The sequence below is a fragment of the Python bivittatus genome, unplaced genomic scaffold (genome assembly GCF_059951505.1).
Source record: "Python bivittatus isolate LINGU-HERP-01145 unplaced genomic scaffold, Pbiv_v1 ctg000220_np1212, whole genome shotgun sequence".
Lineage (NCBI taxonomy): Eukaryota > Metazoa > Chordata > Lepidosauria > Squamata > Pythonidae > Python > Python bivittatus.
Genome location: NW_028277048.1, coordinates 16,036,485 through 16,053,909, shown reverse-complemented (window position 1 = coordinate 16,053,909; position 17,425 = coordinate 16,036,485). Strand labels below are relative to the sequence as shown.

At 42.2% G+C, this 17,425-nt stretch overlaps 1 protein-coding gene across 1 annotated transcript in view; it reads right to left on the bottom strand.

Annotated features, from left to right (window-relative positions):
* PIP4K2C (phosphatidylinositol-5-phosphate 4-kinase type 2 gamma) overlaps positions 1–16,582 on the bottom strand; it is a 33,840-nt gene extending 17,258 nt beyond the window's left edge. The window contains exons 1-5 of the mRNA XM_007422054.4: positions 16,361–16,582; positions 8,181–8,278; positions 5,558–5,654; positions 3,376–3,519; positions 1,996–2,142 (exon numbers count right to left, since the gene is read on the bottom strand). Coding sequence (XP_007422116.1) covers positions 1,996–2,142; positions 3,376–3,519; positions 5,558–5,654; positions 8,181–8,278; positions 16,361–16,489 — 615 coding nt within the window. The 5' untranslated portion in view covers positions 16,490–16,582. The remainder of the gene's footprint in view (positions 1–1,995; positions 2,143–3,375; positions 3,520–5,557; positions 5,655–8,180; positions 8,279–16,360) is intronic.
* Between the last annotated feature and the right edge of the window lie 843 nt (positions 16,583–17,425).

Below are 17,425 nucleotides of genomic sequence, written 5' to 3'. Positions count from 1 at the left end.
CATCCCCTCCACACAGAGTTGCCCCCTAAAACACTTGTGAATGCAAACGCTGCTGTAAATTATCCATATAACCTTGCTACGGGAGAACTTGCTTTATAGGTCAGCATTTAATGATGTGTAGCCAGACTGAAGGCGGAGAGGCGTGGACATGATCCATCTCATTTTCCCAGCTTAGCTTTTCAGCACAAAGTAGTGACCTTGCATTTGAAACCATTCATCTACTGAATGAATTCCCCGAGGGAAGAAGGGGCCCTTGCATTGCAGTCCTGAGGCAAGAGATGGGGAAGGAGTACTTCGCAGCCAGAACCATCTATGCTGCCAACTGGGCTTTGGGACAAGGAATAGGAAATGAGGCACAGGCTTCTCAGAGAATGCCCCTATTGCTTTGGTTAATCATCAGCCAAAATCCCACTCGAGTTGTCCCTCTGCAGGACAAGCCCCCAAGGAAGGCTGCTTCGACATTTAACAGTCTGCCAGGGAAACAGAATGGATCTTCTCTAATGGCCAGCTATCAGATCAGAATTAGATTCCTCCTCAGAAATACACTCGCTCAGCTGTGGCAGAAAGCTCAAAGGGAACACTTTTGCTTGCCTTAAACTAAGGACTCATATCTGACCTTAGAAATGACAAATTGGGTAGTGACAGGCGGGGGGAAGAGGTGTGAGCCCCAAAGGATTTTGCCTTGGAAGCAGATCTCCTTACTGTGATCTACTCCTTGGAAGAGGCCATCAGAGTCCGTGATGCATTAAGAGAGCTACATAAGCAAAAGGCAATCCTTGCCCTAAAGAGCTTATTATCTAAATTTAGACACTGAGGCTGGCTAATGAGGAAGTCAGGCAGGCAGTGGAAGAAGATACATGGAATGAGTTAAAAACAACCCAGTCTGCAATCTCATATTCACTCACCCAGGAATAAAACCTCACTGAACTTCATGGTGCTTCCTTCCAAGTAGACGCACTATTAGATGTCCTTTCAGTTAAGGATCAGGGCAGAGGGGGCTAAACATAGTGTCAGCAGCTAGTTCTGTGAAGCCTTTGGCTTAAAACCAGATATTTGGGGGCTGCCAATGGTTAGATGGGCAGAAGCCTGAGCAGAGCCGTAGACCCAAACATGTAGTAGCTTACATACATAGACAGCATGAGGCTTTACTGTTGAATAACGACCCCATGGGCACCCTTGTCTCAGAGCAGACAGAAATACTGCTTGCTTGCCAATTTGTGAGACAAAACCATTTTAAGGCACTGACAGTTAATGCACCATTTTTATAGATACTATTTAAATTACCCTTTTTCTTCATTCCTCCTGTATGATGATTATTCTTTTTACAGATGGAATAATCAAGAGAGGATGCCTTGCTGAGAAATTTGACTATTACAAGAAGATTGGATATCAAAACTCTGTTTTGTGCTGGGCAGTTTCCCAAATCAATTATGTCCTGTTCCCTTGGCTCAGCACCTTCTGCTCCCAAAGGGAGAGAAGGGCATGCTAAGGAGGCAGTGACATCCACACCAAACCACAATGATGCCAAAACAACATGAGCATGAGGATGTCACCCTGCAAATGTCATAACATACTCATATGCCGTCTATTACAAGTACATAAGTTGCTGCAATTGTCGGATGATGTCATCACAAACGTATCATCATCCCTTCCCCTTCCTCAAGAGAGGAAAATCTGGAAATCAACATCTTCTTAAAGCTACGTGTGTCATTGTGTCGAACAGCTGTGACTGGGAACTTTGAAACGCAGCAGTGATTGTGGGCTGAGTCAGAGAAATGAGCCGAAGCTCCCGACAGCCCACCTCTTCCTTATGAGGAGTCAGCCCATTTGTCTGACTGTTCTGTTTCAAAACAGGGTAATGGGGGTGACTGAGCCAGACCATAAGTAACACTACCTCCACATACACCTGCATACATAGACAAGCACCGTGCAAGAGACAAATAAATAGGGACAGAGACTTGATTTACACAGTGATTCTTCTCCAGCATCCATTACCTTCAGATCATATTTTCGGTGTACAGTGAGCCTGTGGCTGAACATGTTCCTCATGACCAGCATGTAACTCTCCTCATTGTCAACACTGAGCCGGTACATACCCAAGAACTGGGGTAAGAGGGTACTCCCATGACATTTCACAATGTACTGAAAGAAGACAGTGACAAAAATGTTATAAAATACCATTGTGCCAACTCTCAAGGAGCCTAATACTTGTGGAGGCAGCCAAAGGTTCAGACAGTCTTGTGCATGGTACTGAGATCTTTTCAGAAAGGAAATGGTTGCAGATCTCACAATAAAACCCATGTCTGACAGAACTCCAGTTTCCAAACTCTCTTGCCCCTTGGTAAATAAGGGCTATAAAAGACAGTAATAGGCATTATTATTAATAAATAATAAACTAGTAAAGATTCCAGGAGATTTTACCCTGCAAATTTCAGATTCACATTTTAAAGACAAGTATGAAAGATGGAAATGCATACCTCACATCTTTGAGGGCAGTCAGATGTTAATGGACAGAGAGAGAGAGAGAGAGAGAGAGAGAGAGAGATCGCGCGCTGGCCACAATCTCCAAAGGACAAACGCACCCCCTAGTGGGGGACACTAAATTTCTAATCACTGTCTCTATTCTCAAGAGAGCAGACTAAGCATAATCAATCTTTTTCTTTATTTTTCTGAATGTCAGCTTCAGAGCTTTCTGTTGGAAAATATGTTTCTTGCTCCCAAGGCTGTGAAGCAAAGCCAGAACACAAGTGGCAGTTCCTGCTCAAATCTGAGGAATAAGCAAGGAATTAATTCCCAGCAGTCTGGTCTAGGCGTCCGTATTCTCTGTCCCATGGAAAGCAGGGGGAGAAAATGCACAGACCTGCAGTTGCCTACGTTTACATTGGATTCCGCTGAGCTCAAAAACTCAGCATGTTTTCAGTACAGATATTGGAGCCCTAGAATAAATCAATAAAAACATACACACAAAAAGTGGCTCCTACCCTCTCCTATATCTGAAGCTAAGCTGGGTTGGGTTAATACTTGGATAGGAGACCACCAGGAAATCCCAATCCCAGACTAAGAAGTCAGGAATAAAAACCCTGGAAGAAGATAATGATCAACAATGTTTGCCCTGTGGAGTCAGACTTGACTCAAGAAAGACTTTACCTTTTTACCTAGACCAACTTGCCCCCACAGCTACCTGACCCTTGTTAGAAACTTCTTTGGAGGGTCAGGCCTTGGTGACCAATGTGGGATATCATATTGCAGGAGGAGAGAAGAGAAGAAGGGGAACTTCTAAGAATCTTCCAGTTAAATGATCTTTGGATTCAAGTCTAAGCACTGATCACCCAGCCATAATCCCCCTGAAGCCGCTGGGTCTGCAGCTTGTCTTACCTGGTGATAATGTGACAGAAGGCTATGCACATCAGCTACATCTTCACTGGTTATCTCTTTTATGACCACTGTCCTGTCATAGGACAAGAGAAAGCGTCCCCCACCCTCAGTCTCATAGGTTGGCGGACTACGTGTCAATGAGACCTAGAAAAAAGAAAGAATGGACAAAGCAGGGAAATTTACAGAACTATGGAAACTGCTTAAGGGAATCTCCCAGGTGCAGGTCAGCAGAAGATGCTTTGCCTAAGCAAGGCTTCAGGACCTCCCCTAAAATATTCCATTCCTTTTGGCAATGCTCCTTCAGCAGCTGCCTTCAGGTGGGCATACTTTTTAGAGCAGCTTTCCATATCCCAGTGGGGCAGGATGTGAAGAGTCTTTGACAGAGCTCCCACTCTTTCTAACGTGAGAAGCTTCACTAAGAACTGTGAAACATGAGTCACACTGAAAACAGGGCATCTCTTCCTGGTTAGAATCCAAAGTACTCATGTGTTCAGGCAGCTTCCAAAACAAAGGGTCACAGAGGGGGAAAAAAAACAGAGAGAGAGAGAGAGAGAGAGAGACTACAAGTCATGCTCATAGATTACAGTATGAGGAACTGCTTGGTGTGGCTTTTCTACCCAAAGGCAACAAGGAAAAATAGTTGTGGCTGCTGCTTTCTTTTGAGAATGCTGTTGACCATGCTTCAGCTTCAAAGGATACCTCTACAAAACAACGTGGCAGACTCCTGACAGCGGCTCAGATCTTTTGTTGTGTGTGTGTTTAAGAACATAGCTATAAGCAAGCCTGGCCTGGGCTTCCTCCTCCATATCTCCCTTTAACCTGTTGTGAGATCTGCCCTGAAACTGTTATAAAGTGCTGGATTGGATGCATATAACCTCTCGTGATGACAGACCATTTCTAAGCTATTGCACTTCTGGCCCTTTTTCATCATCAATGTTTAAGCACTTTGGAAGGAGTTCAGGGAGTTTCACATATAACCATTTCCCCTACCTTTACCTCAACCTTACAAGTAGTCCTCAATTTACAACCATTCGTTTAACGACCATTTGAAGTTACGATGTTGCTGAAAAAAGTGACTTACAACCATCGCAGCGTCCCCATGGTCATGTGATCAAAATTCAAGAGCTTCCCAACCAACATGTATTTACAATGGTTGCAGCATCCTGGAATCACATGATTGCCATTTGCGACCTTCCCAGGGGCTTCTAGCAAGCAAAGTCAATGGGGGAAGCTGGATTCATTTGATGACTGTGGTAATTCACTTAACCACAGCAAAAAGATCGTAAAATCAGGTGTGACTCACTTAACGACCACTTCACTTAGAAGCACAAGTTCCAGTCCCAATTGTGGTCATAAGTTGAGGACTACCTGTATATGGTAGGTCACCATAATTGTTTTTACATAGCAGATGGGGAAATAAGACCAAGAGTATGTCATTAGTAAAGCTTGCCTTGCAAGTTATCCAGGGCAAAGGCAACATTTCAACGAGGACTCCTAGCCCTTTTGCTACACTTAACTGACTTCTACTGGATGGATGTAAACAACTTAGTATCATGGCATCTGCAAGAGTAATAAGGATTATGGATATCTAGAAACACAGATACTACTATAATCACTGATAAAAATAATCCACTGGTTTAATCCCAACTTTAACATTAGTTTCGCTCAGGAGAACAGACTTGGAACTAGTCTCTTCTGGGTTCTTAATGTGAAGCAAAATAGTCTTATAACAGAATTGTAATTGTATGCCCTAAATAGCATAGTGTATAATTTCTCAATTTAATTACTAGAGGTATAAAACACACTACAAAATTAGTACAATTTCAAACCTCCTTTCTTAACATTTTTCCAGTGTCTTAAACCAAACCATTGAAGACTGGGTTTCTTGCTGTAAAGCCAGTAAATGCATAAGATTTGTTTCTTTACTAAATAAATAAATCTACATAAACTAATTCTACAACACTAACAAAACACCTGGTCATATGGTGTTCATTGCTTTTATTACAAGCAGGAAATGGACCGACTGGGAGATCTCTCACAATGTGTCACCATGGAAAAGGGCATTAGGCAACCTGCCCCAAAAGTCGGGAGGCGAGGAGGCTCTGGTTATAGCTGGAAAAATTCTGCATGCACAGGTCTGTTAGGTACTCAAACTCTTTGGAGTAAGGTGATATCTATTTACCTGATAATCCTGATCATCAATGTTGAAGCGTTCACGAAGGTTGCGGAAAACCTGTGGACAGTACTCCTTAAATTTGAAGTGACCAGGCAAGTTTTCCCTGCAGGAATATAGTAACTAATATAGTTAGCTGCTAAACCAAAGCTTAGTCTGCAAATAGAGCCTAATGACGTAGACAAGAGGCCTGGAATACTTTAGAGGAGTAGGAAATGAATTGCGTGTTTTTATTTCTCTCCTGAAGTAAAAGCATACTCATCAGTAAAGATTCTGGCCCAGCCCACTCTCCACTGTACTGATGTCACAAATGCAGAAAAGATTCTGTTTGTTTTCCCCATCGTGCAGCCTGAAGTGGACCAGCCCATTGCATCACCTCCAGGCTCTGCCACATATGGAGTTCAGGCCTGAACCACTTCTACTATGGAAAGAACACGCTCACTGTCAGAAGCACGCTGCATTGTAACTCATTTGTGTAAATACAAAGGCTCTTCTATTTCTTTTATCAGAAGAGCAGTCTTTTTGAAAAGTGAACAAGGCTTTAACAGGAATAGCTGCCAATTCAGTCTAGAAATCTCAGTAATCTAGTCTGTGCTCCATAATCCTCTCACCAACAGCCTCTTCTAGCATATGGTGTAATCCTCCATTATGAGAGTTGGTTACATTACTGTCCAGGCAGAAGAGTCTTCTTTTAATAGAAAGCATTAGGTATAAGGCAGAAGGAGGCAAGATCTCAGCTTGTACTAGCAAATAATTACATATGTTCACATGAAGAAAGATTCAAGCAATGCAATATTTGCCTTTTCTAAAATGGTATGTTAAAAAGTAGGCTAGATCATATATGTATGTATGCATGCATTTGTACATACTTATATATATACACACACACACATTGGCCTAGTGTGTGTGTGTATATGTATAAGTGTAGTACAAATGCATGCATACCAGTGTAAAAAGTGTAAAAAGCATGTCCTAATCAAAGTATGTGAGAGCCCATTTGGCGTAGCGGTGAAGGCACCAGGCTAGAAAGCGGGAGACCGGGAGATCTAGTCCCGCCTTAGGCATGAAGCCAGCTGGGGGACCTCGAGCTGGTCATTCTCTCTCAGCCCTAGGGAGAAAGCAAGGGCAACCCACTTCTGAAAAAGCTTGCCAGGAAAACTGAAAGGAATTGTCCAGGCAGTCGCCAGGAGTCAACCATAACTCAAAGTGACAACAACAAAAAATCAAATTATGTAAATAGTTCAAAATTCAAACATTTTGCAGTTGAAGCACTGAAAACAAATCATGCAGATATAAATTAAACTTACATTGTGCATTATTAGGATGCATAGCACACCCTCTGTAGCATATAAAGCAAAATGTTCAAAACACTGTCTAGTAATCCCAAGAAACAAAGTATTTTATGCTGTTTCATTCTGTTAAATGGAAACTGGGCCCTAAAGAGGAGAAAATAAGGCTATGGACTATTAACATTTCCTGGAATACAGTTGCTTCAATTCCCCAGCAGCAAATCCCTTTTCTTTCAGTCTAGTCCCAAGTAAAACTATACTAAAGGACAGTAGAGGTTTGAAAAAATATAAAAGAAGGAAGTTCCATTACAGCACGGAGGAATGGAAATGAGCAGAAGGATCTTAATCACTGTAGAGAAGCCAGTACCATATATGGCTGGGGGGGAAAACCCTAAAGAATAAAAGCAGGAGTTAGCGGAGGGAGGCTTTCTACTAGATTGTAAGTGGTTTGTATATTTAGTTATAGTAAATAAGATAATCCGTATAAATATAAATAAACTGATTTATAAGGCTTAATCAATGTCTCCTTATAAAGCACAAAGAAGTCCCTTGTCCCACCTTGGGCATGAAAGCCGGCTGGGTGACTTTGGGCCACTCCCTCTCTCTCAGCCCAACTCACCTCACAGGGTTGTGGTTGTGGGGAAAATAGGAGGAGGAAGGAGTAATCAGGTATGTTCGCTGCCTTGAGTTATTTATAAAAATAATAAAGGCGGGATAAAAAAATCTAGAAAAAAAGATGTGCACACTACAGATCAATTAGAGGAGCACATTGTACCTGCCAAATGTGTCAGATTACAATTCCCAGTCTCCTCAACCCCATGGCATTGGTCAGCACTAGAGAAAAATGGCTGCACTAGGAGAATCTTTCATCTCAAACAGCAAAACCATTTTTGAGGGACATTTGTCCCTGAAGCTGTACTATCTGGGGGTAATTGGGACAGATTAATCCCTCATATCAGGGTGATCTTGGTAGGCAATACTAGGGCACATGCCTTAGAACAGTGTTGTCCAAACCTGACCACTTTAAGATGAGTGGACTTCAACTCCCAGAATTCCCCAGACAGCCATGCTGTCTGGGGAATTCTGGGAGTTGAAGTCCACTCATCTTAAAGTGGCCAAGTTTGGACAACACTGCCTTAGAAAATTCCATGTAGTAAATATATGCATATACTGTCCAGGACTCACAATACCAAGCTTAATCCCCATGTTCTAATTAATAGATCTCATCTGAAAGAACTGGAATGAGCTTTGCCTGAAACACTGCAGTGGAACTGCATTAGGATAAAAGTTGGATTAGGAGGACCATGTGCCTTACTCTCTTTTATCTCCAGCAGTTTCCTCACCTGTTGAAGAGATGATTGTTCACCTTTATTTTAGAACTGGCTTTGAAGTCATCAGGGAGCAGCATCACTGGCTGGGGAACTTGATTGAGTTCATTGATCTAACATGAGAAAATGAAGGTAAAATCAGACAAGGTCACACCCAACAAGCCACTACTGTAATCAGTTTCATTGTGACAATTTTAGTAGCTGTAGTCTGGGCAAGGGCTCAGGACAAAAGTCCCTGTGTATTACCTCAGTATTTCTGCCTGACAGGAGATCTCAGAACCTCCAAAGCTGGATTGTTTCCAATCTAGATTTGGGCAAATTCAAATAAGCATCTGAAGCAGCCCATGACTAAGGTCAATGATCTTTTGACCTGTGGCTGAAAGCAGCCTGTCACATCATTTTCAAATAGACAGGAGTTTTAAAACTTACTTAATAGCCATGAGTTAACTCCCATTGAAACATAACTGTGTGAATAAAAGATCAGAACCAATGTGGGATTTCACTGTGGCAGAGAAAATGTATCTCCCTTAGAGACAACAACGAGCCAGGAAAACATGGAAAATGCACTAACAGCCTAGTTGCCAAAAAAGATGGGCATATACAGGTAGTCCTCAACATATGACCATTTGTTTAATGACCATTCAAAGTTACGACGGTGTTGAAAAAAGTGACTTATGACTGGTCCTTGCACTTATGACTGTCGCAGCATCCCCGCAGTCACGTGATCAAAATTTGGGTGCTTGGCAACCGGCATGTATTTATGACAGTTGCAGCATCCCAGGGTCATGTGATCGCCATTTGCAACCTTCCTATGGGGCTTCTGACAAGCAAAGTCAATGGGGAAAGTCGGATTCGCTTAACAGCCACAGAGATTTGCTTAATGACAACAGTGATTTGCTTAACAGCCATGGCAAAAAGGTTGTAAAATCAGGCATGACTCACTTAACGACCACATCACTTAGTGATAGAAGTTCTGGTCCCAATTGTGGTTGTAAGTTGAGGACTACCTGTAACCCCAAACTAGCATAACCACACTGAGAGGTGCAAAACATGCTTGGGTATCTTTCTCTAGACTTTCTAGTAGGAAATCTATGAATCAGAGAAGAATGGGCCACAGAGAATTATAGCTATTTTGCGCCACTCTTCATAGCTTCCATTTCTATTGCCTTTGGGCAGCCAATCAAGCAGCATAGCCAGAACCAGTTTAAACCAGCCTTACAATGACACTGTAACAGCCAGTGAGCTCATACTACCTGGCATTTCTGCTTATGGGGAAAAAAGTAAAACCTGCTTATAGATTATCACATGTACAAGCAGGATCCTTGACATATAGTGGGGCTGTAGTTGGTGAATATACTTGTATATGAAAGATAGATTTTTCTTATACAGTACCCCAAATGTTACATCCTGCTCTCAAATGACATACATTTTAGAAAAGTAGTATTTTCTTGATCTGTCATTCTGCCTAATTAGCAAGGTGTGCCATTAAAACAGAAGTTCTGCACAAAGACAATCCAATGTGCAGAAACCAGTTTATTCTTTTATTTAGCATACATTTAAGCACCAAAATAGTAAAACAATTTAATATTCTGACAATGCCAGGCCCACTGAAGCAATGAGCATGAAACTGAGCAAACTCAGGGAGGCAGTGAAGGACAGGAAGGCCTGGCACGATATGGTTCATGGGGTCACAAAGAGTCAGACATGACTTAACAACTGAACAACAACAATGCCAGGCCCAAGGGTATCTTTGAACAATCATAGGGGCTAGAAGCATAGCTTAAAAAAAAGTTATTTAGGAAGTTGAATTCCATAATGATGCACATTTTGAGGGTTTTCTCTCTAGCCCTGCAGAACTACATGACAACGCAATTCTGCCTTTAAGCACAGCTATGACTGGAAAGCATTCCTTAGTAACTTCTCCACTGATCAAAAACTCTCAAAACAGCATGCACTTTTAAAAGATAATATTACCATCACAATAAAGACAAAACAAACGCCAGAAATATTAAGTCACTAAAGCCTAACAATGGGAAGCTTCAACTGTCCACCTGAAACCCAACAGAACCAATTGTGCTTTCCTCAGGAGTTTAATCATCAGAGATGCAGCTACAAAACGCACCCTGAGTTATGTACCCACTCATCTGGCACTGCTGGAGGTGAGGGAGATAACAGGACCTCACATAACAATTACAAGTTACTAGCAGGCATACACTTGAGGCAAACTCAGTGTAGTGTGACATACTGGTTCTTGAGGAGTTGGATTAGGGATATCAGATCAACATCCCTTCTCACTGTACCCAGTACAGTGGGTAAGTCAGAGCCAATCACTTTCTCAGCCCAATCTCCCTCGTTGGGTTATTGCTATTTGCTGCCTTGAGCTTTTAGGAAAAAAGGCAAAATATATATGATTTGTAATTGTTATGTGAGGTTCTGTTATCACCATGGAAGATGACTTACTTATGCCTTTATAGCTCAAAAACAGCACCAGGAATTGAATGTTCCAAAACAAATTAGAAGCAAGTATTATTAGTTCAAGATTGGTGATATTTACATCAGATCCATTTAGGACTAATGTATTATGTGTTAATCAAGCTACTTAGTGCAATGTCTTTGCACACATGACACTATTATTTATTAAACTGCTGAACCTCTGCCTCCAAAGACTTAATAGCAGCATATAGGTGGATGCTACTTGGTCTTCTTGCACTGGCCACTAACTGTAATAAAGTTTGTTCTGTTCTGTTACTCACTCTTCCAAGAACCGTGGCATGAAGAGCTGTCCGTGTTTAGTTTCAGATAATCCAACTGTATGACATGCCTTCCGGCTCTTCTCTGACAAGAGAGTACTTCAGTTCTTGTCAGCTAACCAGCTGGGATTAGCAATTTTTACGCTTTGCAAATGTTTTGGAAAGATCAATAATGCTGACTAAACCTGCAGGGTTGGAGCATCTGTGGTAATTCCTTTGTGGTAAAAATCTGCAAAATGCAATATGCTGTAGATAAAATAATTAACAATGACAAAACTTGGTAAATCTGAGTGAAGATGTACTTTAGAACCTGTTCAGCTAGTACTCCAATCAGAAGCCTTTTGCCAGCAAATACCTCTTAGCTTTACCTCCCAGTCAGGTAACCAGGTCAGAATCCATCCACTTCAAACCAAGCAACTTCTTTGCCCTGAAGTTGTACTTTTTAAAATAATAACAATAACAACAATTTCTAAGGTCCAGGCCAAGCATGTCTGGTAAGGTGTTGGTGTCATTAGGGTAGGACATAATTTGGGGCTTTTTAAAGAACATAAGGGACTAGATCATTTTTAAAACTATAAAATAGTATGATATACCTTTTGGAGAGTGGAGTCCTTGGTGCTCTCTGAGCTTGGTTGTTTACTTGCAGATGTTTCATTACCCAACTAGGTAACATCATCAGTGCTAGAAGGGAGTGCGGTTTGTTCTTTGTTTATATACAGTAGCTTGCCCCGCCAGTGTTGGTGGGGGTGTGGCTTTCTCCTTGGTAGTTCCTTGATTAGGGTATTGTTTTCTGCTTGATTGTTTGTCTGGTGTTAACCCTGCTTATCTGGGTGTAGGCTGCTAGAGAGGATGTGTTCTGGCCTTTTTGCTTCCTTCTTAGTTTTTTTATTGTCTCTTTTGAATGGTGTGTAAATGTGGTTTATCTCTATGTGTCTATTGATGGCTGATTTGTCTGAATGCCAAGCTTCCAGGAATTCCCTGGCATTTTTGGCTTTAGCTTGGTCTAGGATGCTCACAGTCTCCCAGCTGAAACTATGGTTGATTCTAACCATGTGTTGTGATATTAAGGAGTTTTCATTCTGTCATATGACTGCTAGCTGGTGTTCATGGATGTGCTCTGCTAGTGTTCTGCCTGTCTGTCCTACATAGTGGCTGTTACAGTCCTTAGAGTGTGTTTTTTCTTCTTGGGCTACTGGGTCTTTTGGTTTACTTAAGATGTTCTGGAGGGCTTTAGTTGGTTTGTGCGCTGCGGTAATGCTGTGTGGTTGTAACAGTCTGTTGGTTGTTTCTGAGATGTTTTTGATGTATGGTAGTGTTATCCTTTTCATAGCTTGTGTTGGTTGTGCTATAGTGGGTTGAATGGTTAGGCACTTTTTGATAAAGTTGCATGGATATCCATTTTGTTGGAAGATATTGTATAAGCAGTCTGTTTCCTTTTTCTGGTATTCTGGGTTGCTGCAGTCTCTTCTGTTGGAACCTTTTGGAGGCTTAAGATAACTATTTTGTACCTTTAGCTAGAACCTTTGCCAAGAACTAGACAGCAAATTGCATCAGAGCATCAGCAGTTTTCCCCTCAAATTGGAGCAGTGCAATCTGGGATGTTCTGGAGGGTTTACATGTTCACAGGTTACCTTCCATTCCACAAATAAAATAAAAATGAGCTATGGGCTCTCTCATGGTTAGTTGTGCTCAGTTCATACAATAAACATAAAACTATGGCTATTTTCTAGACACAGTGCCCAGTGGGAGGTCAGTGGGCACATGAGCGCTTTCCCTTCTGTTATCCAAACACATCCCCCATAGGGAATTCCTGTAACTAGAGTGGAGGATTTTGCAGTCTGCCCATCATGTACACTGTCGTCTGAGCAAAGGCTCTCAGACTGATAGCTATTTCAGCTTGGCTACAGCAGAGGGACTTCATATGCCTGGTCAAGGAAAGAGTGGCTGCTGCAGTGCCAGCCCAGGTCTCCAAGAAGAAACTGGTAGTTAGAAGCTAACATGGCCTATTTCCAGTTCTATTGAAGGCCTACCTGGATTCATAGATACCTGGTCTATGGGAATGAGGCACTGCTGCAGGAGGAGCCTGTGGGGCAAAGCTGATGCACAAACCTAGTAAGGGCCAGGAATCTCTTACGGGCCAGCTCTTGGATTCTATTTCAAGGTAACTTTAATCTGCTTAATGCTACCTAATCTTGCTACTTGCCCAGTTATTCTAACAGGCTTGGCTGGCATCTGTAATGAAATGTCATTTGATGACCTTGAGCTAGTTTTGTTGTTCGCTAATTTCCAGAAACACTGATATTACACTCAACACATTTCAAGGGTTTAAGACAATATCACATTTTCAAGTTGCATTTCTTAGATGGTTAAGAATTACATGCTACTATTCTGCTCCTGTTAAAAAACATGCTCCAAAGAGAAAATGCCACACACCGCAAAGCCAGCTCATACAGAATCAGGACATATAAGTCAATTTCTACAATATGACATTCAAGAATCTTTCATAAGCAAGCCAGCCAAGGAAGGAAGCACAGAGCGAAGAAGCTTTTGTGGGCTGAAGCTTGCGTATATTCCCCATCTCTTCACAGCTTTCTCAGTTAGGGAAAATATTTTCAGCTCTGCATGCTGCAGGATCTTCTCCCTTCTTAGAACTTTGAACTCACTTGCAGCAAAGTACAGCTCATTGCATGAGAGTTGAGACAAACTAAAGCCAAGGAGCAGTACTTTGCCAAAGCTGGCAAACTCAGGTGATCTGAGGATAAAGTCTGTCCTAGTTTCCTTTCCTTAATGGGAAAAAATTACCACCTCCTTTATATGACTGCTATGAGTCAGAGAATGGATAAGGATTCTGTACCACTATGCATTTTAAAACATACAGTCTCTTTTGAAGTGTTCCCAGTACAAAGCAAGGGTCAGCTTTGTTATCTAAATGAGCTTGCTGCTAAGATGGATCCTAAATGGAAACCACCTAAGGAAAAACAGCTATGTTCAGTATAAAGAGGAAAACAGCACACAGGGTTAAAAGGTTTAAATCAGTTATTTATACTGATCTAGAAACATCACACTAAGACGTACTAGAACATTTCCACCCAGATTAGGGAAAGAAGCCAAGATAAAATCAGTTTTCTTTTTGCAAATGCATTTTATCTAGTTTCTTTGGGGGTAAAAGAAACCATGCATATTTTTAGGCAAAACCTCAAACTCAGCAATCAGACTCTGAAAGCACCAAAGAGCAAAATGGAAGGAAGCAACTGGCTTCTTGCCCACCAAGAGACTTAGCCTACAGCACCAAAAACAGCTTGCAACCCAGAAAAGCATGCGATAAGGCTCACATACCAGCCATTTCCTTAATTCTGGCATCTGAATTATGCTAGTGTTGTGCTACAAAGCTTGTGTGCTTGGGGTCATAAAACTGCTGGAACCAGAGGGGAAGGGATTAATGGAGCTTAGAGAGGGCAGACAATGGAATACAGCTCTACCTCCCCGAGGCCTGTACAAACAAAAAGTGCAATCATTGTTTGGCAGAAATATACAAAATAAATAAAGCTGCTTTTTTTCAGAGTTTGAATGAGGCCAGGTTCCTCATTGCAGGAGACTGTGCACAACCCAGGGAACACAGCTGTCCTCAACTTTTTCATCCTGGATGATTGCTGTAGTCCAGATTAGGCCATTCATATCCTTAAAACCAATGGAAAAGAGTTCTTCAACAAACAATCTAGGCTGCCAGGATAAACCCCTAAGGCATTTATAGGCCCAATTCTCCAAAAGTATTCTAAAGAAGGAAAGTGCAGAACATCAAGAACTCTTGATACAAATTTCATAGTCAAAAGAGATCCCTGCTTAAAAGGAAAATAATTTGAATATCTGACTGAAAAGAAAAATCATTATTAATTGGGCAATTTTTAGAACAGAATTATCTAAAAAGCAGTTAAAGCAGTAAACGATCAGGTGACGGATAAATGTTTTGCGAAATGGCCTATTTGATATCTGCAACAAAAATGGCATGGACGAATCCATGAAGTCACCAGGATCTAAATTCAATCAGAAGGAGACTTCAAAAATACAAGGTTATTTATGCAATAAATAATTGTGAAATTCCAAGGTTATTTATTAACATTATTTTTGCTGCCTGCTCAAAAACTCTAGGCAGCTTATAACAACTTATTAAAATATCCATAAAATCCATAAAAATTAAAATAATTAAAACTTTTTTTAAAATGTGAGGCAATGGGGAGATTCCCTGGTGTCAGATTCTGTCAAGGAGATGGAACAGATAATGAGAAACTGGCAGAGCAATTCTGCATTCAGTAGCATCATCTAAATGTACTGTATGAACCAGACCATCACATTAATCACTAATTTTTGTTTGTTTGGACACAGCATATTTATATGAACACACAATTGTGCTTTGTTCATCCACGTCTAGGGATTAAAAGATATGAACCCAGACATGTATGAAGAAATTATAAAAGCCCATACTCAGGACTACTCAATGTCTCCTTCCTTTCAATAAGAGAGGACCAATCTCCTCCCATGTGAGTCAAGACTATGATTAAGCACTATGGTATTAGTCAACTTACTATCAGGTAGACAATTCTTTCTCGCTAGACTCTGAAGCAAAGGTAAGTTAAAATATTTGTGCAAAATATATTACTTAATTTTTTTCAAATAATTATTTTTATTATACCTATTATACAAATAATTATACTTTTCCTACCATGCATACAAAACACCTTGCAGCAAGAACAGAGAAAATTCTCTAAGGATGTTAAAGGAACACAAGACAGAATAAGACCCTACTGCAGCCTTCCTTAAGGTGGTGCCAACAGGGACAACAACCCCCACAATTTCAAGTCCTATCATAAAGCAGCACAGCATCAAGCTAGGGAAAGCTATTCAAAGATACTCAACATATTAACAATAGCTAACACCAGGTGCGGGGAGCAGGAGCGCAGGAAAGAAAAAGGAGGAATTATATGCCAAAAATTATAATCTCCCTCAAGTCAAGCTTAATGTATTATGAGTTCATGGCACCCCATTACTGAAGCAGTTTGTGGGATGTTTTCAGACCTCTCAGTGTAACCTTCACTCCTGGAATTTCCTGGTGGTCTCTCCTCCGTCTGACCTTATTGAGCTTTCTGAGACCAACCACTGCCGAATAGCCCTCAGAAACACCAGGAATCAAAAAATTATGGGATGGAATGCTGACAAAAACGTGGTTCCAGGAAGGAGCGGGCATAGATCCCGCAACCGGAAAGCGAAAGAGGAATTCACAGCAACCCCAGGTCCGATTTGGGGATCGGCGCAGAAGAGCCGGAGAGAGGCTTGGGACATGGGACCCGTCTGCCTTCTCGCGAGCCACGGGTGCTGGAGGGAGGCGACCCAGCAAGGGGGTGGGCGGCCCTACTCTCCCCGCTCAAGAAACATTCAGGTGAAGCGACTCACCTGATGATTGATCCCCCAAGCCAGGACGCCCAGAAGAGGGTCGGCGGAGCGCAGCAATTTCACGCGCTGCGGAACGAAGTGCTTCTTCTTCGTCTTCGTGCGCGCCCCCGGCCCCACCGAGGCGGCCATCCTCGCCGCGGCTCCCGCTCGGAGTGGCGCCTCACCCGCCCACGCGCCGGTCTCTCGGCAGCCCGGACGCCGGCAACGGAAGTAACGCTCAGCTGATCCCGCCACACGTGACCCGAAGGGAGGCGGGGAATCTGCGTCACAGAGGACACGGCGAAGCCTCAACTTCCGGCCGCGGTTGGAAGCGCTCCCCGGGCATGGAGTAGCGTTCGCTTGCGATGTCTGGGATGGCGAGTGTAGGGCTGGGTTCACGCAACGCGTTACCAAAAGGTGGCTGCCTAGCTTGTGGGGGTTTGTGACGTGTGAACACTGCCGGCGTAGGCTTGCACGCTTTTCCTCTACTTTACCTCTATGGGGAGGGAGCTAACACGGCTCTTGCAGGTATACAATGAATGAAACTAGTCGAAGGGTTGGAAAAGAATATGGTTTGCGGGGAAGCATTTAAAAATGCAGCCGAACAGAGGAGGTGGTCAGTAGGCAAGAGTGTTGGTTCATCGAGCCCTTCGTTAAGACAGTGCTTTCGGAGAGGGTCGGAGCCACGATGCCGTAAATTCTAATTATTAATATACAGTATATACAGTATACACGCGCGCACGCGCTGCCTCGGGTCAGTTTTTGATTCATGGCGACTGCCTGAACTAGTCCCTGCAGTTTTCTTGGCAAGGTTTTTCGGAAGTGGTTTGCCATTGCCTCCTTCCTAGGGCTGAGAGAGAGAGACTGGCCCAAGGTCACCCAACTGGTTTTGTGTAGAATTCATGGTCTGTAGCCTGATGCCTTAACCACTACACCAAACTGACTCTAAATTAATAATTAAAATAATTATAATTCAGTAAATATACAAACATACTACTGGAAACCACTAACATCACATAAAGTTTGAATTGTTCTAAGTTTGTTTCATCTGCAGATCTAAAAGACACAGTAGGCAGAACTGAATAG